At 48.5% G+C, this 19,761-nt stretch overlaps 1 protein-coding gene and 1 long non-coding RNA gene across 3 annotated transcripts in view; one reads left to right on the top strand and one right to left on the bottom strand.

Annotated features, from left to right (window-relative positions):
• Znf366 (zinc finger protein 366) overlaps window positions 1-19,761 on the bottom strand; it is a 63,456-nt gene that overhangs the window by 1,681 nt on the left and 42,014 nt on the right. For both annotated transcript variants that reach the window (XM_052743453.1, XM_052743454.1), the window contains exons 2-4: window positions 16,501-17,837; window positions 12,926-13,117; window positions 2,786-2,960 (exon numbers count right to left, since the gene is read on the bottom strand). In XM_052743453.1, the coding sequence (XP_052599413.1) occupies window positions 2,786-2,960; window positions 12,926-13,117; window positions 16,501-17,837 (1,704 nt within the window). The remainder of the gene's footprint in view (window positions 1-2,785; window positions 2,961-12,925; window positions 13,118-16,500; window positions 17,838-19,761) is intronic.
• LOC128113633 (uncharacterized) lies at window positions 6,318-19,176 on the top strand. Its single transcript, XR_008219562.1, has 3 exons — window positions 6,318-7,754; window positions 18,322-18,460; window positions 18,633-19,176. It is a non-coding gene; the product is annotated as an uncharacterized LOC128113633 (long non-coding RNA).

Raw genomic sequence — 19,761 nt, forward strand, 5'->3', positions numbered from 1 at the left:
CCGAGGAAAGCAATGCCCAAGGCCCTTTAAGCATCGTGGTTGTCCATTTTAAAAACAGGGCGGGGCGGGGGAAGTGGTTCCCATCAAGGACACGGCATGGGAAGCTTGTGATCCGTGCAACCCTTTAAGGCAACCTTGGCAACGTATACCCTGACTTAGCAATGTCTCTACTGAGAATTTAAAATATGAAAAAGTAAGGGGCAGGGCAGGCGCACAGCGTATGTGTGAATTTTTTTTCATGATACTGAAAATGTAAAAAAAAAAATGAGTATCTAAATTTTGGTTACACACATAAATGGTAGAACCACACAATGAGCTATGTCTGGGTGATAAAGATGGCTACTACAGATCATACATGTATTCTCTATGTATTTTAAGTTAAAATGTGTGTTCCAGAATGTAGTACATAAAGCCTGTATTGTATACTATAATATGGGTCCAATATAATCAGTCTCTCCCTTTCCCTCTCCCCCACCGCTTTGTGTGATTCTCTTCTCTTTTTTCCTTATCAAAAATGTCTAGTAAGATGTAGGCTCAGATCTCAAAACTGATGAACTCTGAAGTGACTGCTGCATTTTCTCCTCATTTCTGAAGTATTTCTCATTTTATTTCCACAGAGAGCATTTACTTTACAGCAGATAAAGAAAGTAACAACAAAGATAGTTCATCCTCAAAGAAAAACAAACAAACCCACGCCCTTCCACGTGGCACCTGGGAGGCCACTCTAAGCCTGTGGTCCCCATGCACAGAGAGTAGAGGTTTTCTGAGGAGCTCACAGAGTCCCTGTGGGATCACAGATGTCCCTGTGCTGGGCAGGGTGAAGTTTGGATACCTAGAAAGACGGGCTTAGTGATCAGCACTAGGCACATGGCTCATTTCATCTCGAGTTCAAGGCCTCAGCCTGTGGTGACCCAAACCGGACTGTAAGGCACAGCAGGGACACTCGGGGTGTGAGAGACAGGAAGGGGGTGTCTGGGATCCGGCAGGTGTCAGGCTGGGGTGGGAGTGAGGAAAGGCAGGGTAGAGGCTCTGAGGGACAATGATGTCTGCTGTCTATTGCTTTAGTCTTGTCAGGTGATAAGAGGGGCCTTTCTCATCTTTCTAACGGTTTCTTTTGAGCCACACAAAAAAATTACCATTTATAAATGAAGCCACCAAAATGGTTGAAAATCTGTTAGTTATTTTCAACGCAATCCTCTGATACACAGTGATGCTCTCCCCGTCCTCCAAAGTGACAGAGCCACTAGGTTCCAGCTAGGATGTGAGCTTCAATGTGGGCAAATTCAGAGTGACCACGTCAGGTTTCTAGAGAGTGGACTGGCTTCTTCTTGCTCTGGCTGTTTCCCACCCTAGTGATGAAGCAGGCTCTTTTAGAAAAATCCATGCCTCGCTTTGGAGGCGCCATGGCCAGCCAGAGATTCAGTAAATGATTCAAGAGAAAGGCCATCTCAATAAATTAAAAAAAAATTAAAAACAAACAAACAAACAAAAAAACCACCTCTTTTAAACCAGTATTTTCAAGGCTTTTACATAAACTCCAGCCCTTGTTTGTAATGACCACAGTTGCCTGTGAGTCAGGGACTCACCATGAACTCAGGGGTGTTGTGAAAAGCCCCCAAACTATGCGTATTTTGTGTCCTGTTGTGTGCTCAGATACATGGTTTACAAATGTGTGCCCCCATCCATCTCACTTTGTAAATACAAACGGGTCACCTTGCTTTGCATGGCATGGTGAGCAAACGTAGGCTGACTCAGGAAACCTAGAGTCACAATGTCAGCTTTGCCTTCAAACCTCTGCTCACCAGCGTGACACTGCCGAGCCCAGGTCTCCTCCGACACAAAATGAGGAGTGGCTCTTTCATGGACTAGCAGAGGTGAGTGAGGATGCTGTGGACCTGTCTCATCCTGAGCTGTCAGCATCCTTGTGGTCAAAAAGCAGTTAGCGTCATTTTGTAAACGTGGCGTGACTGTCTTTTCTCCCCACACACAGACCTGGAAGGCCGGGTGGCCTCCTTCCCTCTACTCTGGCACCGCCCTGGCTGGGGTGCATTTATTGTCTGTTTATTGTAGGACTCGTTGATTAGGTGACTAAGTAGTCTGCTGCACTCAAGGGACCCGGAACATAAAGTCTTCACTGACAAGGGCCTGTGGCCAAGGAGATAAAATAGGCAGGAGCTTTTCATTAGTTCAGTAAAGACTCAGCAGGAGAGATACAAAACCCAGCTCACGTAGGAGCTAGGGCAATAGCAAAATTGCTCTTGAGTGAACAGAAATGGGAAACGTAGCCCACTGCAAATACACTGGTGCAGGGTATGCAGACCGCTTTGTTTGGTCATTGCTGTTTGTTTTAAAAAATGGGAGAAAAATCCCATGTCATCTAGCAGTATGAGAAGGAGATATAATAAAGACTGAGTTGAAAAGGTCTGGGTTCAAATCCTGACTCTGCTTCTTTTTCATGAAGCAACTTTGGAAGCCTCAGATTCCCAGCCTGCAAAATGGAAATAATAGATGCTCTCTCCAGCTGGACGTGGATGTGAGGGTTTAAAGAGATAAAAGTACTCTGTGCCGAGTCGGAGACAAAGGAACCAGTAACAAACAGTATCAAAGCATCATTACTGTGTTCCAAGTTGCCACTGCTGCTCTGCTGTGGTCATTAAAATACATCCCCTGCTTGGGGCAAGAATCACTCCACCCCCAAGAAATGCCCCCATAAAAGCACATTCCTCTTCTATGTGTCACCCCCTGGGCTTGGTGGGCAGGGCTTCTGACCAGGGTAGAGGGGTACCTTGAGCATGAAGGCCTCTCTCCATCACTCCGTGCTTGACCTTCATGTGGCGGGTCAGGTTCCCCTTCAGCGTGAACTTACTCGGGCAATAGAGGCACTTGAAGGGTTTGCTGTCCGAGTGCAGGTGCATGTGACCCATCAGGTTGTGCATCCGGTTGAACTCCTTCCCGCACAGCTGTGGGGGACAGAGACCAGGACACGATGATCTTACCACAGAGAACCTGTGTTCTAGTGTGTGTGTGTGGGGGGGGGGGGGACTAGAGAGCAGTGGCCACACCTGCTTGGTGCTCTAACTACTTCCAAAGGCAATGTCCCCCTGGCAGTCAAGGAGGGGCCAGGGGTTACCTGGGCTCAGAAGTGGAGCAGGTGGACTGGATTTGTGCGACACTAGGTGTCCAGTTTCTCTAAACTCAAGGACCAGATCTCAAAGCTTCTAAATTAAAGCTTGTTTTGCTTTGTGGTGGGGTCTCATGTAGTCCAGGCTGACCTCGAACTCACTATGTGGCAAAAGAAAAGGAACAGAAATCTAAGAAAGGAGCTGTCTTTTCTCTAGGTAGGGATCCAAAAAAGTGAGAATTTTGTGTGAGATATTAAAAAAAGCAAACATTAAAAAAAGGTATGTGCCTGTGTGTATGTCTGAGTCTGTGTATGTGTGCCAGTGTGCACCTGTATGCATGCAGGTAACCAGGCAGTTGTGAGCTACCCATGGGTGTAAACATGACAAATCTCAAGAGTGGACCTGACGCTTCTCTACAGAGGAAAGTGCACAACTGTGACTCTGGGACACTTTGTGTCCCTCTGCCTCAGGAGAGCAATGTTTGGGAGCTCCAGCCCTTCCGTGCTTGTATTATGAGAAAGACAAAGAAGGATGCTGTGTTGGTGTGTAAACCAGTGTGTTAATTAACAAGGCAGTCTTCTGAGGGGCAGTGGAGGAGTGGTGACAGTGATGTGTGGTGAGAAATACCACTGGGGGGCAGGATTGGGGTATGGCATCCCCTGGGGCTTACATAAGCTTTCTCTTCTCTTTGAGAGAGATCTTCAAGGCTAATGTTGAAGATCCTAGACTGATTTTCTATTACCCAAAACACCATTTTCCTTAGGGAAGGGCAGTGGAGCTAACCTTGGAAGAACAGGCGGGCAGAGCTGACAAGATTGACCTTGGGAGGCTACGCGAAAGAATGCTGGGTGTAAGAGGAGCCAGCCTGGGACGGAATTTGGTGTCCTAGGCAGACTTCTAGGCTCAGAGTAACTGTACACCACACACATTAGAAGACGGTGACCCCCAAAGCCTGGGGATACAGCTCAGGGGTACAGTGCTTACATAGCAAGTGTAAGCCCCAGGATAGAGTGGGGGGCAACGACAAAAAAAATGACACCCCAAGGGGAGGAAAGGATGAGAAAACAGATCCAATTCCAACTCCCAACTAGAGCAGCCATGTGAGAGATGGATACTTCTTTATTCCCACTAGACACTGTTCATGAAGACACTGAGCTGTGCTCCGTTTTGCACATTTTTTTTGTGAAGTTATAACTGTTAGCCTAGTTTACCCACTTCTCTATTATAGCTAAGGAATAAAACTTCAGATCTAAAGACCCACGTTACATTTTAAGGAGAAGAAACACACCTCTTATGTTCTGTGGGGGTGATTCTTGAGTGTTTGGGGGTGTGTCGCTGGTACAATTGCTGGGACCAGGGCTTAGTCAATACTGAAAGTATGCTTCCCACTCAGCAGGCTGAGTCTGTGAAGGCTCTGCCTGTCTTTTGATTGAACTTGCCTTGTTTGTGCTTGACACATGACAGGGCCTCAGCTAGGAAGGTGGAACATGTTGCAATAGAAGAATTTGGAGGAGAAAAAGCCCCAAGTGGGAGAGAGAAGCAGAAGACCAGAAGATCAGTTCAATCCCTGGGCAAGTCCAGACATAGACGGTCGGATGCTCCGCTCTAAAGCAGACAGACATCATTGAAAGGGAAGGATGAAGGCCTTCAGCACTGGCTTCTGTGGTGCAAGACATTCTTCTAGCCATTAGCTCGATTCTCAGATATTAGAGTCTGGACTGGCCTGAAAACCACTCCATTAGAGAGATGGATCAGGGGCAACGGCTTAGCTGATAAACTGTTTGCTGTCCAAGCATGGGGACCTGAGTGGGACTCCCAGATCTATGTCAACAGCTGAGTGTGGTGATATGCTTTTGCAACCCCAGTGCTGAGGAGGTGGAGATGGGCAGGTCCCTGGGGCTCACTCGACAGTCAGCCTAGGCTGACTAGTTGTCCTTCGGTCCAAGACGGGGGGGGGGGGGGGGGGGGGGAGAGAGAGAGAGAGAGAGAGAGAGAGAGAGAGAGAGAGAGAGAGAGAGCACGAACCTGATGACTTCTGGGAAATGACATTTGAGGTTGATCTATGGCCTCCACATGAACATCACCAAACACAGACACAGACACAGACACAGACACACACACACACACACACACACACACACACACACACACACACACACAAGAATAGTTTAGCCCTTTCTTGAAGGATGCCCTTTACTTTTGCCTTGGCACACTTCAGTCTACTTTATACCACAGGTGAGGGGCCTACTGCTGCCTTGATGAGGCTTAACTGCTTATGGCTGTCATATCCATCATACCTGGAACATGGGGTCATGTCCTGCAAGTCATCTACCCCAAGGTTCCACCTGTCAACCTTCAAAGGTTCCACTTATCAATTTCCCTCACCACAAGTCTACACTCAGAGGTGCGTGTTCGTCATAACGGCCACCTTTGGGTGTCTTGCAGACTCTTCTCCAGCTTCAGACAACTGTGCTGGATAGATTGATGTCAACTTGGCACAAGTTAGAGTTATCTGAAAGGAGGGAACCTCAATTGAAAAAATTCTGCCATAAGATCTGGCTGCAGGGCAATTTCTTAATTAGTGATTGATGGAAAGGGTCCAGCCCATTGTGGGTGGTGGTTCTGGGGTCTATAAGAAAGCAGGCTGAGCAAGCCAGGGGGAGCAAGCCAGTAAGCAGCACTCTTCCAAGGCCTCTGCATCAGCTCCTGCATCTAGGTTCCTGCCCTCACTTCCCTCAGTGATGGACTGTTATCTAGAAGTGTAAACTGAAAAATAAATCCCTTTCCCTCCAACTTGCTTTTGGTCATGGTGTTTTGTCACAGCAATAGTAACCCTAACTAGGATAGACAAGCTACTTTTTTTGATCCTTTCTGAAAGCCTAGTGAATGGTTCTACACTGGCTCAATTCATTCAATATAAAACTTCTTGGGACAGTTTAGTGGTATATGGGGACATCATAATTATATTTAAATTTATATTGGACTTTGAAATTATATTGTGAGATCTCTGTGAGTTCAAAGCCAGCCTGGTCTACACAATGAGCTAGCTCCATGACAGCCAGGACTACACAGAGAGACCCTGTCTCAAAACAAAACAAAACACAACAAACAAACAAACAAACAAACAAACAACAAAACCAAAAAAACATCATATTGTCCTCTAAAGTAATCCCAATGGTCTGAAGGGAAGTCCACTGTAGAGCATGACAGGTCAGCTCTATTATATCTGATTGGTAAAGGAGACTAGTTTCTGTCATGTTGGCAAGTTAGTTTTTATATAATAGAGTTACCCTGCATGACTGATGGTAGCCTATTGGGTGTCACAGTGGAGATCGGTAGAGGCAAGTCAACTCTGAAAGTCCCAAAGTGTCCCAGTCAGTTTTCAACTCAAGGGTCACTTCAATTTTCTTTGTAACCAACCTCAGTAATCAGGCACAGGGCTACATACACAACACCCTTAACGAGTAGTTAAGCATTAGGCTGGGAGAATATATAAACAGTCAGGAAATATCATCACCCCATACACAATCTTAAAATACAGTCATTCCTGGTTCTCATCTGCCCACTAGCCTACACACACACCAGTTTGTAAACACCCAGTGGCTGAAGGATGGAGTCAGGTTACAAAGGACCTGAAGCCCCTGGCCTCCATTCTCATCTCAGCAGTAGCTTCGCGGTCAGCTCCTCCCTCTACCTCTGACCTCCATGGAGCCCTGTGGTCCTCATCCAGAACACTTGCTCCTCCATTGTTCCGGGAAGAGTGTCCTCACATGACAATGCCCAAGTGTAGAGAGGTTTTGTGTTTTTGTTTTTGTGGTGTTGTTTTTTAATGTCTGTGACACACAGAGCCATCCCTCTCAGACAGCAAAGAGGGGTTACAGAAAGAGCTTGGGGTCTGCTACTGATAGAGTCCTGGGATGTCAGCTCTAAGCAGAGTCCTTGCAGCCCAGGAGGGGATTTAGACCGGACAGAGGAAGAGTGTAGAGGAAACAGCAAAACTCATTTCTTCCCTGGGAAGAATCAGTAGCTGAAGTGAAGGTTTCCCTTAATCTAGAGTTGAAAATCCTAGCGCATTCCCAAGCCAGGACTGGATGAATGATCTCACAAGGTCTGCATCAAAGAGAGACCTTGGTGCAGGCGCTTGGGGGAGGGCTGGAGACTCAGTTTACATCTTTCCAGATGTGAGCCACAGTACCCCAGTAAAAGTGCTGTCCTTTCCAAACATCAAAGGAACCGAAAGGGAATCTTCTGGCTAAATCCCTGCCAGGTGTCCTGGAACTGACTAGAAGCCCAGCCCAGGAATCATGGGTGGAAAGCGGCGATTCACTATAGACCACAGTCTTTGGGGGCGCCCACCAGATGGCTCTCTGATGTCCAGGATGCCCTTGAAACAGCTGCCACACGCCGTCCTCTTTGCTTCAGCCTCCTTGATCTGGCCTCCTGGTGCCCTTCCCATCTGCCACCCCCGAGGTACAGGGCCTGGAGTTACTTGCTTCCCATGAGCCCCCGCGGCAGCAGCCGCCACAGAGGTCAGCTGTGGGCAGAGATGGAGCAAAGGCAGTAGCAGGAACTTGGCTGAGTCCAGAGGCCCACAAGGCCAAGCAGCACTGGACCTGGTTACGACTGCCTGAGGTGAGCTTCAGAGCCAAGATGCCCCGGGGGAAGCTTTCTTTCCTATCCGGAGAGGAAAGGTCAAAGAGCTCCAGCCAGCCCTAGAGAATGGCCTCGGCTCAACTGCCCTCCCCTTTACATTCTTCTCCCTCTCCTCTCTTTAATAAGAAGGGTGTTCCTTTCCTCAAAGGGAGAGGGAGGGAGGGAGAGAGAGACTGTAAACTGTCCAAAAGGACCGTGAGAAAACAGGAAGCTTTGAGAAGTACAAGAGAAAGCAAGATGAAATCTATTTGCAGGCGGGCCCCTGGGGACATGCTAGGCATTGTTAAGCAGGCAGTTCATTCAGCTATATCCTTCCTTCTGCCTAGGAGGAGGGCTTTGCTGCCAAAAGGCTGCTATCTGGTCACTGCCTTAACCCCCTCCATGCCAGCCTGCAAACCCTGACCCCGGGCACTGGGCCCCTGCAAACTGCCCAGTCTGGTCTCTCTTTCCGGTGCACCAAACCGCTGACAGTTTGGGAGAGGAAAAGGAGACCCTTTTCAAGGCGACTTCACCCCTCTGCTGCACTCACAGGCCTCCAGCCCTCAGCCCTCTGCTGAAGAAAAGGCTGTAGATGACCCAGTGATTCATAACTCAGGCAGCTCTGGGCTTCACCCATCTCAAAAGAGGATTTGTCCCGGAAATTCTGGATGGAAGCTTTTCCTGGACAGGTTTTCCAAAGACGGCAGCTGGTTCTATGCTATTATGGAGTGCGGCCACTACACAGAGAGTATCCAAATCAAGGCCTGCGTGCTTACGCAGAATCTGGGAAGTGTATTTGTGAAACATAGCTTAAGTCTACAGGCTGGGTCTCTGGACTACCTCCAGCTGGCTCCCAGGAGCAAGAAGCCTAGAAGTGGAGCCAATAGCAAGAGTCCAGAAAGGCAGTCATAAATAAATATATGGCATATATATGTGTGTGTGTGTGTGTGTGTGTGTGTGTGTGTGTGTGTGTGTGTGTGTATGTGTGTGTGTGTGTGTGTGTGTGAGAGAGAGAGAGAGAGAGAGAGAGAGAGAGAGAGAGAGAGAGAGAGAGAGAGAAAGAAACACAGAATGGAAAACTTCTCTCCCCACTAATTTTCCATCCTGTTGTTAACGCTTAATTCTACAGCCAGTGAACACTTCTGCTCACTGGGGACAGCTGTTTCCAGTGAGAACCACTCCACGCTGCAACAGGAAGAGGGATTTATGTTGAGGCGTGCATTTTAATGGCAAAAATCCCAAGAAATTAGACTCTATTACTTAAAGCATCTTTCTTGTTGCAAATTTTGGGGGAGAGGCAATAGAACCAGCTCACTGCTGAAGTGAAGCAAGCCTTGCCTTTTTTCCCCAGCCACGTCAATCATGGGGAGAGAATAACTACCCTCTGTTATGACTATCAAACTTGGGTGTAACTGCTTAGTTTATATATATATATATATATATATATATCATCCATCATCGCTATGCAGGTGGCCAGACATTGTCTCAGTCGGTTATAAAATGCATAGCAATGAACAAGTGGCCTCCATCTCTTGTCTAGCCCTTCCAATCCCCTACAACCTTCACCCAGGGCCAGATTTCCATCCAGCTCAAAGTGTAGGAAGCAAAGTCCACAGGACATCCCAAGACTACCCTGGGATGTGAACCGGGGCCTCAGGCTTTACAGATCTCTACCCTGTGGTTCTCATACACATGGGGGAACCTGTATGATATGTAACCCATACATGTCAGGAAAGTCTGTTGAAATAATGAAGAGTGATGGTACCAAAGGCTAGCTCAAAGAATGCCACTGCAAGGAAGTGGGGATGAGGAGGAAAAAACAAAACAAAACAGGCAGCGTGCTTCTGGAGCTTTCAGGAAGAAAGGGCTCGGTCAAGGTGACCTACATGGATTGTTATTTCAGAAATGCTTAAGCAATGGAGCAGGGCCAGCTAAGTTTGATGAGAATGCCTTTTATCTTCCAAATTGCTTTGCCTAATAACAGACTACACTCTCTAGGTGGAGAGTTGTGTTCTGGCCTTCTGAGAGAACCCAAACACCATGCAGAAGAGCTGTGTATAGAAGAGCTGTGTATAGAAGAGCCGTCCAGCTCCTGTTCTCCCGTGCAGTGTAAACTGTCTCTCGTGTCAATGCTGGGATTTCACTTTTTTATGGCATCTGCTGACATAAAAGAGCCTAAGACATCAAAAGCCTAAGCAGGCCTTAAGGGAGAGATAAAATGGAGTTTCTGAGCCACACAGCTGACTATCCCATGCTCTTGGGGCCATGTATGATGCACCATCGTTGAGGAGAAGAAAGGTGTAGTTATTTGCAAATGGAGGCCAAAAACATCCATGGAGGATGGCTCACTGCAGCACTAGGCCCAGAGTGTACAACTCTGCACACTTTCTGTGCCTCGGTTCCACAGCGAATTTTCCAGATGCTCGTGTACTGTCAAGCCCAAGAGATCTTGCAGGCCTTTGAGGGTAGGGAAGCAGAACTGTCCCATGAATGACCCCAGATCCCACACTGCTTAGACTGATTCTGCTCTGAATTCCACTTCAGGGGCTCCCCCTAGACTGTACGTTTGCACTGGCCTACCCCTCCATCTCAGGGGCTCTCCAAGACTGTATCTCTGCTCTGACCTACCCCTCCATCTCAGGGGCCCTCCAAAACTATATCTCTGCTCTGACCTACCCCTGCAACTCAGGGGCTCTCCCTGCACACTATAACTCCGGCCTAATCTACCTCTGCATCTCAAGGGCTCACCCTGCACACTGTAACCCCTCCATTTCAGGGGCTCCTCCCACTTATATCTCTGCCCTAATCTATCCTCCATCTCAGGGAGGAATATCTCTACTGAGGATCAGAGGAGATACAGTTAGGACTGAGCAGGTGTGTATTTCTTTAGAAAAGAAACTAAGAGGTAGCTCCCTTTATAGAATAACAATTGTACTCTAACCAACAGTTGGTAAGATAATGAACGAAGGCCATGCTTGCTGTCCAAGCATAAGACAGCCTGCCTGCACTTCCACTACGGGAGACAGTAAATCTCTGCAGGGCATCTCTGTAACTGTCAATGGTGAAGCACCCAGGAGGTCAATGGGGTAAGAAGGAAAGCGGAAGAGTGTCTGAAGTGAGAGAGAAGGGGTCCTTGTGGAGCCGAGTGACTTGGAGGTGCTCATGGGCTTCTTCATTAGGAGGGCCCTGGGTTTGAGTTAATGCTTTATTTGCTCTTGAAATTACTCATCCCCTGCAAAGAAGCCTCGAAAGTGATGCCCCCCACCCGACACACTGCTTTCTCCTCCTTGAGCTCGCACACTCAAGAGGGACATAACGGGACTTTCAAACAGCAGAAAGCTTGGAGAAAAGAAGGGGAAACAGAAGTGGGAGGCAGGAAAAGGAGTCAGGGGAGAGGGCCCCTCTCTAGACAATGTCCACAAGGCCCAGGGAAGCTCTGGTTCCTGACCCCTCACCCTGTGGAGAAGCTGCCAGCACAGGAAAGAAAGTCAACTTCGCAGGGGGTTCCTTCAAGTGGGGGCCACACTACCGAGGGATGAAAGCAGCAACCCTGGAAGGAGGGATCCAATGGCAGGGATCCGGGTTTGCAAAGTGAGTCACCCACACTCTAGACAACATGCAACAACAGAAAAGGAAAACTTAGTGTTCACACAGACACACTCCGCTGTCTGAATGCAGTATTTCCTCTTCTCCCTCTGCTCTCTCTTCCTGAGTGGGATGGCACCCATCCACACAGACCTCCAACCACCTAGGCCTAAGCTACCCTCTTGAAACAGCCCTGGGGCAGGGCAGCCTTGGAAAGCCACGGTCTTGTAAAATCTCTAGCTCACACATCCTCTCAGCTGAGAAAATAAGAATGAACTGAAGTAATCCGATACAGCTGTTCTACAAAGACCCTTAGACCCTGGGCCATGTGGTACTTAGGAATAAAGGAAAAATACCGTAGAGGCTGAGTTCTCAGTTACTCCTCAGTCCACACAAGCATTTCTGGAGTCCTTTGAAGGGCTAACTTTGGGTCCTTTTCTATTTTTTTCAGAATATTTTGAATTGGCACATAATGACTAAACATATATGTTGGGTATAGAATGATATTTAGATTCATGTATAGAGCATGTGGTGAGCAGATCAAGATCATCAGGCTTGATAGTGGGGTTGCTCAAAATCTTTTGGAGAAATACTCAATAAAGTCTTGATAATTAGTCACCTTGCTGTACTGTGGAACACTAGACCACACTCCTCCCACCTAACTGCATTTCAGCACCCCTACTAACATCTGTTCCCTCTCCTTCCTCACCTTCTCGGCCTCTGGTAACTGCTGTCCTCAGCTCTACTTCTATGAGGTCAACTTAGCTCCTACATATGAGCAAAGACCTGCAACATTTGTCTCTCTGTGCCTGGCTTATTGCACTTAACATCACATCCTCCAATATGGCCTCCGTTCATGTTTGACACAGATCCAGGGTTTTGCTCCTCTTACGGCTGACTAGCACTCCATCTTGTATATGGACCACCTTCTCTTCACCTCATCCTTTGATGTGCCTGTAGGTTGGCTCCACATCTTAACTATTATGGATCGTGCTGCAACTCTCTTAAGAACTAGCGGTCTATCCAGAGAGAAGGAAGTCGACACACCAGAATCCTCTTTGGGATGTCTGCTTTCACATTGTAAGGTTTAGCCCAAGTGTCAAGACGGGAGAGGGAAGGCAAGGAAGGGATGGAGGATATGTTAGATTTTCAGATTCCTTTTTGTGCCTACTCATCGGCTTATAATGGAAACAGGGCCAGCCTGGTTTTCCACTCTAGACCAGTAGTGCCTCCCCCATCATCTTCCTCCTCTAAGGAAGGAAGTGTAGAAAGATCATTATAGAATAGCTTACTATTATTCTAAGTTATTCTATAATGCGCTTTTTGCACTCAGACTTCTCATGACTGTCTGCCTACCCCTGCCCCCAACCCAAACACTAACGCCACAGTCACATGAACAGGGACCAGCTAAGAACTGCCGTGAGCACGTGTGGCAGAAACAGGGGCAACATGGTGGGCACAACTTGGACTTGGCCACAGACCCACTCTGCGCCTCAGTAGTACCACTGAGGAAACGGAGTAGAAGGTTCCCCAGGGTCATGCCTGTCAGACATTTTTACGGCCCCGGAGTCCTCCCTTCTTCCCACCTTGCATTTGAAAGGCTTCACATCAGAGTGGACAATCATGTGCGCCTTGAGGGTCTGCTTCTGCACGAAGCTCTTGTAGCAGAGGTGACACTGATAGGCACGGATGTTGGTATGGATCAGCACGTGTCTCTTCATGTTGGCCAGCAGGGTGAACTCACGGCCACAGATCCCACATTTGTGCTCTTTCACACCCTGTGGAGAGGCAAGATTCAAAAGAGTGAGTGTGGATCATGTACCAGGCTTTCCCGAGTGTTATAGGCTGTTCCTCTTTGACACAGAAATCCACCAGAAACTTGGAGGCAAAAGTGAAGTTCCAAACGACACAGCTTAAGCCATGTTAAGTTGTGATTTCCTTGGCAAGTGTTGATTATATAATCTACTTTTTTTCTCCCTGAACATCATAAACTAGGAGAAAAGAAAGCCGCTGCTGTTTCCACTGCTGATGGGGTTAGTTCTACAGCAACAGATTGGGAGGATTAATATGATTTTGGAAAGAGCACGGTAGAATGATATATGAAATGAGTCTATAATCTGGCTTTCATGATGATGAAAAAAAAAATCTAAACTGATATTATTTCCCAGAAGGAAGCCAATGTCACACCAGTTTTCACTAATGGACTCAAAAATCCCCAAAGAGCCATTCACCCTTGCTTCAATCAATTACAACTAGAAAACCGCCCTCTCCGGTTGGTCCCCTGGGTTCCCACAGGCCATGCTGACCTGTGGGGGCCGCAGCTCTGGAGCCTCCTCTGAGAGGTCCAGCTGTTTCTGCTGGAGAATTTTTTGGCATGGGACAACCTTCTAAACTGGAAAATAGAACAGAAGGCCGCCTGCTTTCCTCACTGTCTATAGAGCAGTGTTTCCATGTGGAGTGCTGATGCCCTCAATTCAGAGCCTTTCCAGGGACCCCCAGACAGAATACTAGCCTTCTCAACAACATTCACTTCCCAGAAAAACCCAGGACGAAAGGTGTCCATCCACAACGATTTCAAAACAATGTTAGATTCATTTTGTATGTATGAATGCTTGCACGTATGTATGTGTGTATGTATACCACCTACATGCTTAGTACCTGAGGAGGTCAGAGTAGGGAATCAAATGCCCCCTGCAACTAGAGTTACAGATGCTTATGAACTACCATGTGGCTGCCGGGAAGCATACCCAGGTCTTCTGCAAGAGCAGCAAGTGCTCTTAACTGAGCCATCTCTTCAGGCTCCCTAGTGACTTTTTGATACTGGGTTTCACCATGTTGCTGAGGCTAGTGTTGAATCCCTGGGTTCAAGTAATCCTCCTGCTCCAGTCTCCTGGGTAGCTGGGACTGCAAGTGTGCACTGTTGTTCCAGGCAAGAACGACTTTTAAAAAGGAAGACTCAAAGAATCTTGGCACTAAAATGAGGATTAGAATAAGTTACCAAATTAACACCTTAAAAGTTCATACTGTCTGGTATCCGTAAGTGGCCTAAGGAAGGAGACATTCCAAGTTAGCTCTAATTCTAGCTATATTCTCACTTACTTTAGTTGGAGTGTGGTAAGAGGTTAGCACTCTTTAGTTTTGGTAAGCCCAAAGCACTAAAGGGTGGATTCACGTCTCTGTCCAACCCTTCACCGACTATGAAGCCTTAAATAAGTTCTATGATTTTTCCTGGTGAAGATTTGTCTTAAGATGAAGTGGTGGGGGGTGGGACCATAACTCAGCTGGTAAAGTACTTGCTTTCTATGTATGAAGCCTGGGATGGAGCCCCAGCTCTGCATAAACCAGGCAGAGTGGCGCACACTGTGCAAGCATTCACAGTGCTCACAGAAAAAGCCGAGCATAGTAAGGCGGGTCTGTAATCCTAGCGCTAGGAGGCAGAGAAAGGAGGGTGCCCAGAGGCTCGCTGGTCAGACACTCTAACCAGTTGATGAACTCCAGTTCAGTGACAGAACCTATCTCAAAAACATAAAGTGGAGAGCCATAGTAGACACCTGATGTCAACCTCTGGCCTCGACGTGGGCGTTTGCGTGTGTATGCACATAAGCACAAAATAAAAAAAGCAAATGAATAAATAAAGATTTGGGTGCCGGTGCTGGGGTTCCCGAGAGACCTCATCATGTTTTGGTGTCTTTACTTTCAGTCGGAACCAGATCCCCGCGTCCTTGAGAATCAGCATGAGTGAGTCGGGAACCCCCAAGCAAGCATTCAGTGATCACTACATCTCGCCGTTTGCTGGTGTCTCTACTGTAAACACACTTTGTTTATTGATCTGAAGGAAATACATGTCAGGCAACAGGTTGTTTTTCCCATGTGAACTTCATTTTCTATTGCCTTGCAGAATCCATAAGGTCTAAAATCAATAACCCTTGGTTCCTTATCCACATACACAGGCACCCCCGAGCTAAGCCAATGATGCCTTTGTGGCCAAATCTAAGTCCAGGTCCTCTGCCGATGGTTCCTGCACTTGGCAGGCAGCTCCCCTCAGAGGGTGTCTAGGTGCCCTTTGTCAGTCAGGAAGCATCTCTCTGCTTCAGAGCCAGAAGGCACTGTGTTTTATCCTAACCTAACAAATGAAACCCAGGAGAGCAAAGTGGCATTGTTACCTCAGCTGGGCAGTCCTCTCATGACCTTTTGGAAATAAAGGTTGGTTTAGAGAGCAGCTTCCTAGAGGTCTTTCTTACCAAGGAAACCACTAAGGACAAGGGTGAGACTAGAGGTCAGCAGGGACAAAAGTCCCCTTTGGGCATCTCAAAGCAGACCCAGGTCAGCTCAGATGGGGTGAGACCTCAAGATGCCACTGTGGCCTTGCCTGTTCCGGCTTGAACTACAGAGCACTGGTTACAAATAGGGCAGGAACTCGAGCCTTGGGTCTGCATTTCTCCATGAAGATCTGAGCCCAGGGAAACGAAAACCAAGCAGGGAAGGAAGCTTCCTCCTGCTTCCCACAAGGATACCACAGACTAGCCAACCCGAGCTGACAGAGAAGAGCTAGCCCTGAGTGACTCGACCAGGCTCTGCTCCAGTTTATAGCTCCCGGAAGGAAGCAGGTCTCACAGCAGAGACAGCTAACAAGCCAGGAGCCCCCGCTTCAGCTGGAAGGAGCTCTCAGAGACTTCTCTAGAAGGTGGCTTTCATTGGTATAGCCCAGGCGTGGAATTGATCTGAGATCTGATGGCATGCATTTTCCCCTCCCTCCCCCCAACTAGTTCCCTAAAAGAAGTTTCTAGAGGCAAAATTCCAGGGCTTCTTGGGGGCTAAACAGAAATATCACGGCAGCCAGCTGCTTCCTGCATCCTTCCTCACTGTCCTCTCCAAATGTCTGCACTGGTAATTTCCAGTCCCACCTTAGACTCTCAGGCTATTCTGGGAAAGGGCTTAATTGACTGTCTACTATCATGTCACTCACTGTTTGCTGTGTGAAGTGGGCAAGGCCCCGGGACTCAAGTAAGGCGAGTATCTTAGCCAGGGTCACACCGCTCCTCTCAGCGTTTTAGGTGGGAGCAGCACGGGTCTCCCCACGCACAGGTCCCCCAGCTCTTGTTCCTTTCCTGATGGCCCAGCAGCTCCCCCTGCCCCCCCCACTGGTGCCCCCTCCCCATACCTTGTGGGTGAGCGAGTGCTGCTTGAGGTGATGGGGCTGCACGAACTCCATGCCGCACTCGGAGCAGATGTAGGGACGGATGTCCTTGTGTTTCATCATGTGGTTCTGCAGCTGGCTTGGGTACTGGAAGGTCTTGTCGCACTCGGAGCAGTTGTACTGGATGGGCCCGCGATGCGTCGTGAGATGCCTCTTCAGCTGCGCCAGGGTGGGGAAGTCGAGGCCGCACTCCACACAGATGTTCTCGCGCCCGCTGGCGTGTTTGGCCTCGTGGGCCTTGAGCTCGCTGGGGTAAGCGAAGCCCCGACTGCACACGCGGCAGTTGTGGGGCTTCACCTCGCTGTGCTGCATCATGTGGCGCTTCAGGTGGCTGGTCTGGGTGAAGGCCTTGTGGCACACCTGGCATTTGTGGGGCCGCGTGCCCTGGTGTGTCAGCATGTGGGTGTGCAAATGGCTGAGCTGCTTGAAGAGCTTCCCGCAGCGGGTGCACGCGTGCGGCTTGATCCCACTGTGGCCCAGGATGTGGGTCACCAGGTTGTACTTGGAGGTGTAGGACTTGTCGCAGGTGGGGCACTGCCAGCGCTTCTGAGCCCCACCCACGTCCACATAGTAGCTGTCATCGATCTGGACATTCACATCCACCCTCTCCACCTTCTGCTTGGTCTCCTCGCTTTCCTGGGGCTCCACTTTCCGGGGTAACACTGGCTCGGGGGGCTGCTTGGGCAGGAAGGTGTGCCTGCTGAAGGGGAAGGGTGAGGATGAGGGCACGAAGAAGGGGAACATGAGTCCTGGGTGGACTTTGGGGTAGTAGGGGTAAGGTGTGGGCAGGAAGGTGGGAGGTGTCGGCTGGGGCCACACGGCGCTGGGCTTCACCGGCTCCTGCTTGACGGGTTTGCCCCCCAAGTGCTCCAGGGTGCGGTAGAACTGCAAACCCACATTGCACAGGTCGATCATCTGAGAGTCGCACTTGGGGCGCTGGGGCTGCGGGAAAAGCAGAGCCAGGTTCGGGGGGCCAAGGCTCTTGCTCTCCTCTGCGATAGTGGCTTCTTCCGCAGGGTGGTTGTAAGGCATCTTTGTGGGCATGCTCTTCCGTTTCCGGGACCCTCCTCCCTCGAAGACCTCGGGGAATCCATCAAGGTCTCCTGGAGGAGGTTCATACCGAAACTGGGAAAAGGGGCCCCGGAGAGCTTCAGGGAAGGGGTGTCTTTGGGGAGCCTTCCCTCGGGCAGCCTCGGGCTGGAGGCAGTGGGGAAAGGAGGGGATATTCTTCACAGCAGCGTTGAAGGGTCCATCCTCATCTTTGACCATCTTCATTGCCGTCTGCATCCTTCGCAGGGTCCCTTGAACGAGAAAGAAACTGTTGTGTGGTTTTGCTTTGCTCAGTTTTCAACCTTCTTTTCTGAATTAGGGTTTGGGTTACGGATCAATACTAACTTATAAAGAGTAGGACTTGTTTATATATTGACCCTTTGAGTTCTTCTAAACTCAGCTGCTAATGTGGAAAGTACTGGCCAAGGAGAGTGAGATCTGAGGGCCTATTGTCAACTACAGAACTAGAGACCTTCAGGACCGTAGAGGCTGGGAGTGGATTTGTTCTGGAAGAAACTTGAAAACTCATCTCTCCCTTGTGTGACCCCTTTCTCCTCCCTTCTGTTTACAGTGAGCGTCCCAAGGCCCTTGGAGATGAGATGACCTGTTTAAGTCACACAGCTACTCAGAGGAGGAGGCAAAGCACGGACACATGCTGCCACAGTTTTCAATCTGAGTTGTGGTTGTGTTTACCCAAGATGTTTTTAGTGTGCCTCATCTGTCATTTTCTTGCAGAAGAAAACCAGTTTCCACCGCTTGTGCTGGAGTCTGGGCTGCGGGATTAGGATATTCAAAGACCGTGAAAGAGGACTTCAGTGCTGAGCTCAGACGTGATGTGGATGAGTATCCACTCTGAACAAGGCAAGCTGCTAAGGTACATGGGTCGAGGAGAACGACATGAAGAGGAAACGTCCGGGCATTTCCATGTTCTGAAGTCATTCTGTCAGTCCACATATTCTAGATCTTCAATCAGAAGCAAGTTCAAGGGGGGGAATTCCAATGTTTCGACTCTCTAAACCCACACTTGTGTCTTTCCATTCATGCAGATGTTCAAGTCAAGGGCAGCCTATGGAGCCTGCCACGTCTCCCATTAAGCCAGATACCATACCATGGTGACCCTCTCGGGCACTGCTAAAAGAACCAGTAGACCAAAATCTGGACCGAGGGACGTGTTTCTTTTCATGGATCCCCTTGCCGTTCTTCGTTTTCCATAAGGACACGGAAAGAAGAAACCGGTGGCCGCTTCTGTCTTTTCAGTGAGGGTTCTTGCTACACAAATCTGTGGAGTTCTGATGGTCCTCCCTGATTACCAGAGGCTTGAAAGAGATAGTGGGCCTACTACGTGTAAGGGCTGAACTAGAGCCAGTGGATAAGGGGCTGGAATAGGGACCCTAAGGGACTGGAGGCTGTGGGTAAGAGTGTAGGATCCTAGGATGAGAGGGCTGGAAGCTTCTACTCATTTCCTAGAACCTTTGGTGAGACATTGAGTTTTTACAGATATACAGACATTCCCAAATTATGTGTAAGGGTGTTTTTTTTTTTGAGACGTTTGAGAAGTATAATGCAATTAAAATAAAAATGGATTTTTAATATTTGATTACCAAGTCCATACACAAACAATCTGTTGAGGAGGGAAATATCCTTATTATATAAATATTTAAGCACTATTTAAAGCTCTTCAGTGAACTGGCCTGAGAACTAAAATAATAATAACGATGATGATGAGGAGGAGGACGCCTTAACATTTATTTTGCATTTAGGGAGTAGGGGGATGGTCCTGCTTTGTTCTTCTTTCTTTGGGCTTGGGGCTTAGTAATTAAGAAAGAGAGATTGTGTATCCAGCAAATGCAAGACCTGCTTTCTCAAAGAATTCTTATTTACAAAATGCAAGACCTTTAAGCACCCCAGGCAGTTGTAGGAAGTGATAGGGTTGGGGGAGGAGAGATAGATGCCTTGCTTTGTGTCTCTGAGAACATGTAGGTGGGCATTAAAACGAAGGTTGGGCACTGATGTTGTCAAGTAACACGGCCAGGGGTGGGGACGGCAGAGGCTCCTTGGTGTCTTCCCATGTGTGCTAGGCAGGCACGGAGCTCTAAGAGTGTGATCTGGACCAAGGCTTTTCCAGATTAGCCGTCAGGAAAGGCTGTGGCATTGGAAAGAGCAGTAGTGACTCTC

Source organism: Peromyscus californicus, unplaced genomic scaffold (assembly GCF_007827085.1).
Source record: "Peromyscus californicus insignis strain IS unplaced genomic scaffold, ASM782708v3 Scaffold_18__1_contigs__length_77618521, whole genome shotgun sequence".
NCBI lineage: Eukaryota > Metazoa > Chordata > Mammalia > Rodentia > Cricetidae > Peromyscus > Peromyscus californicus.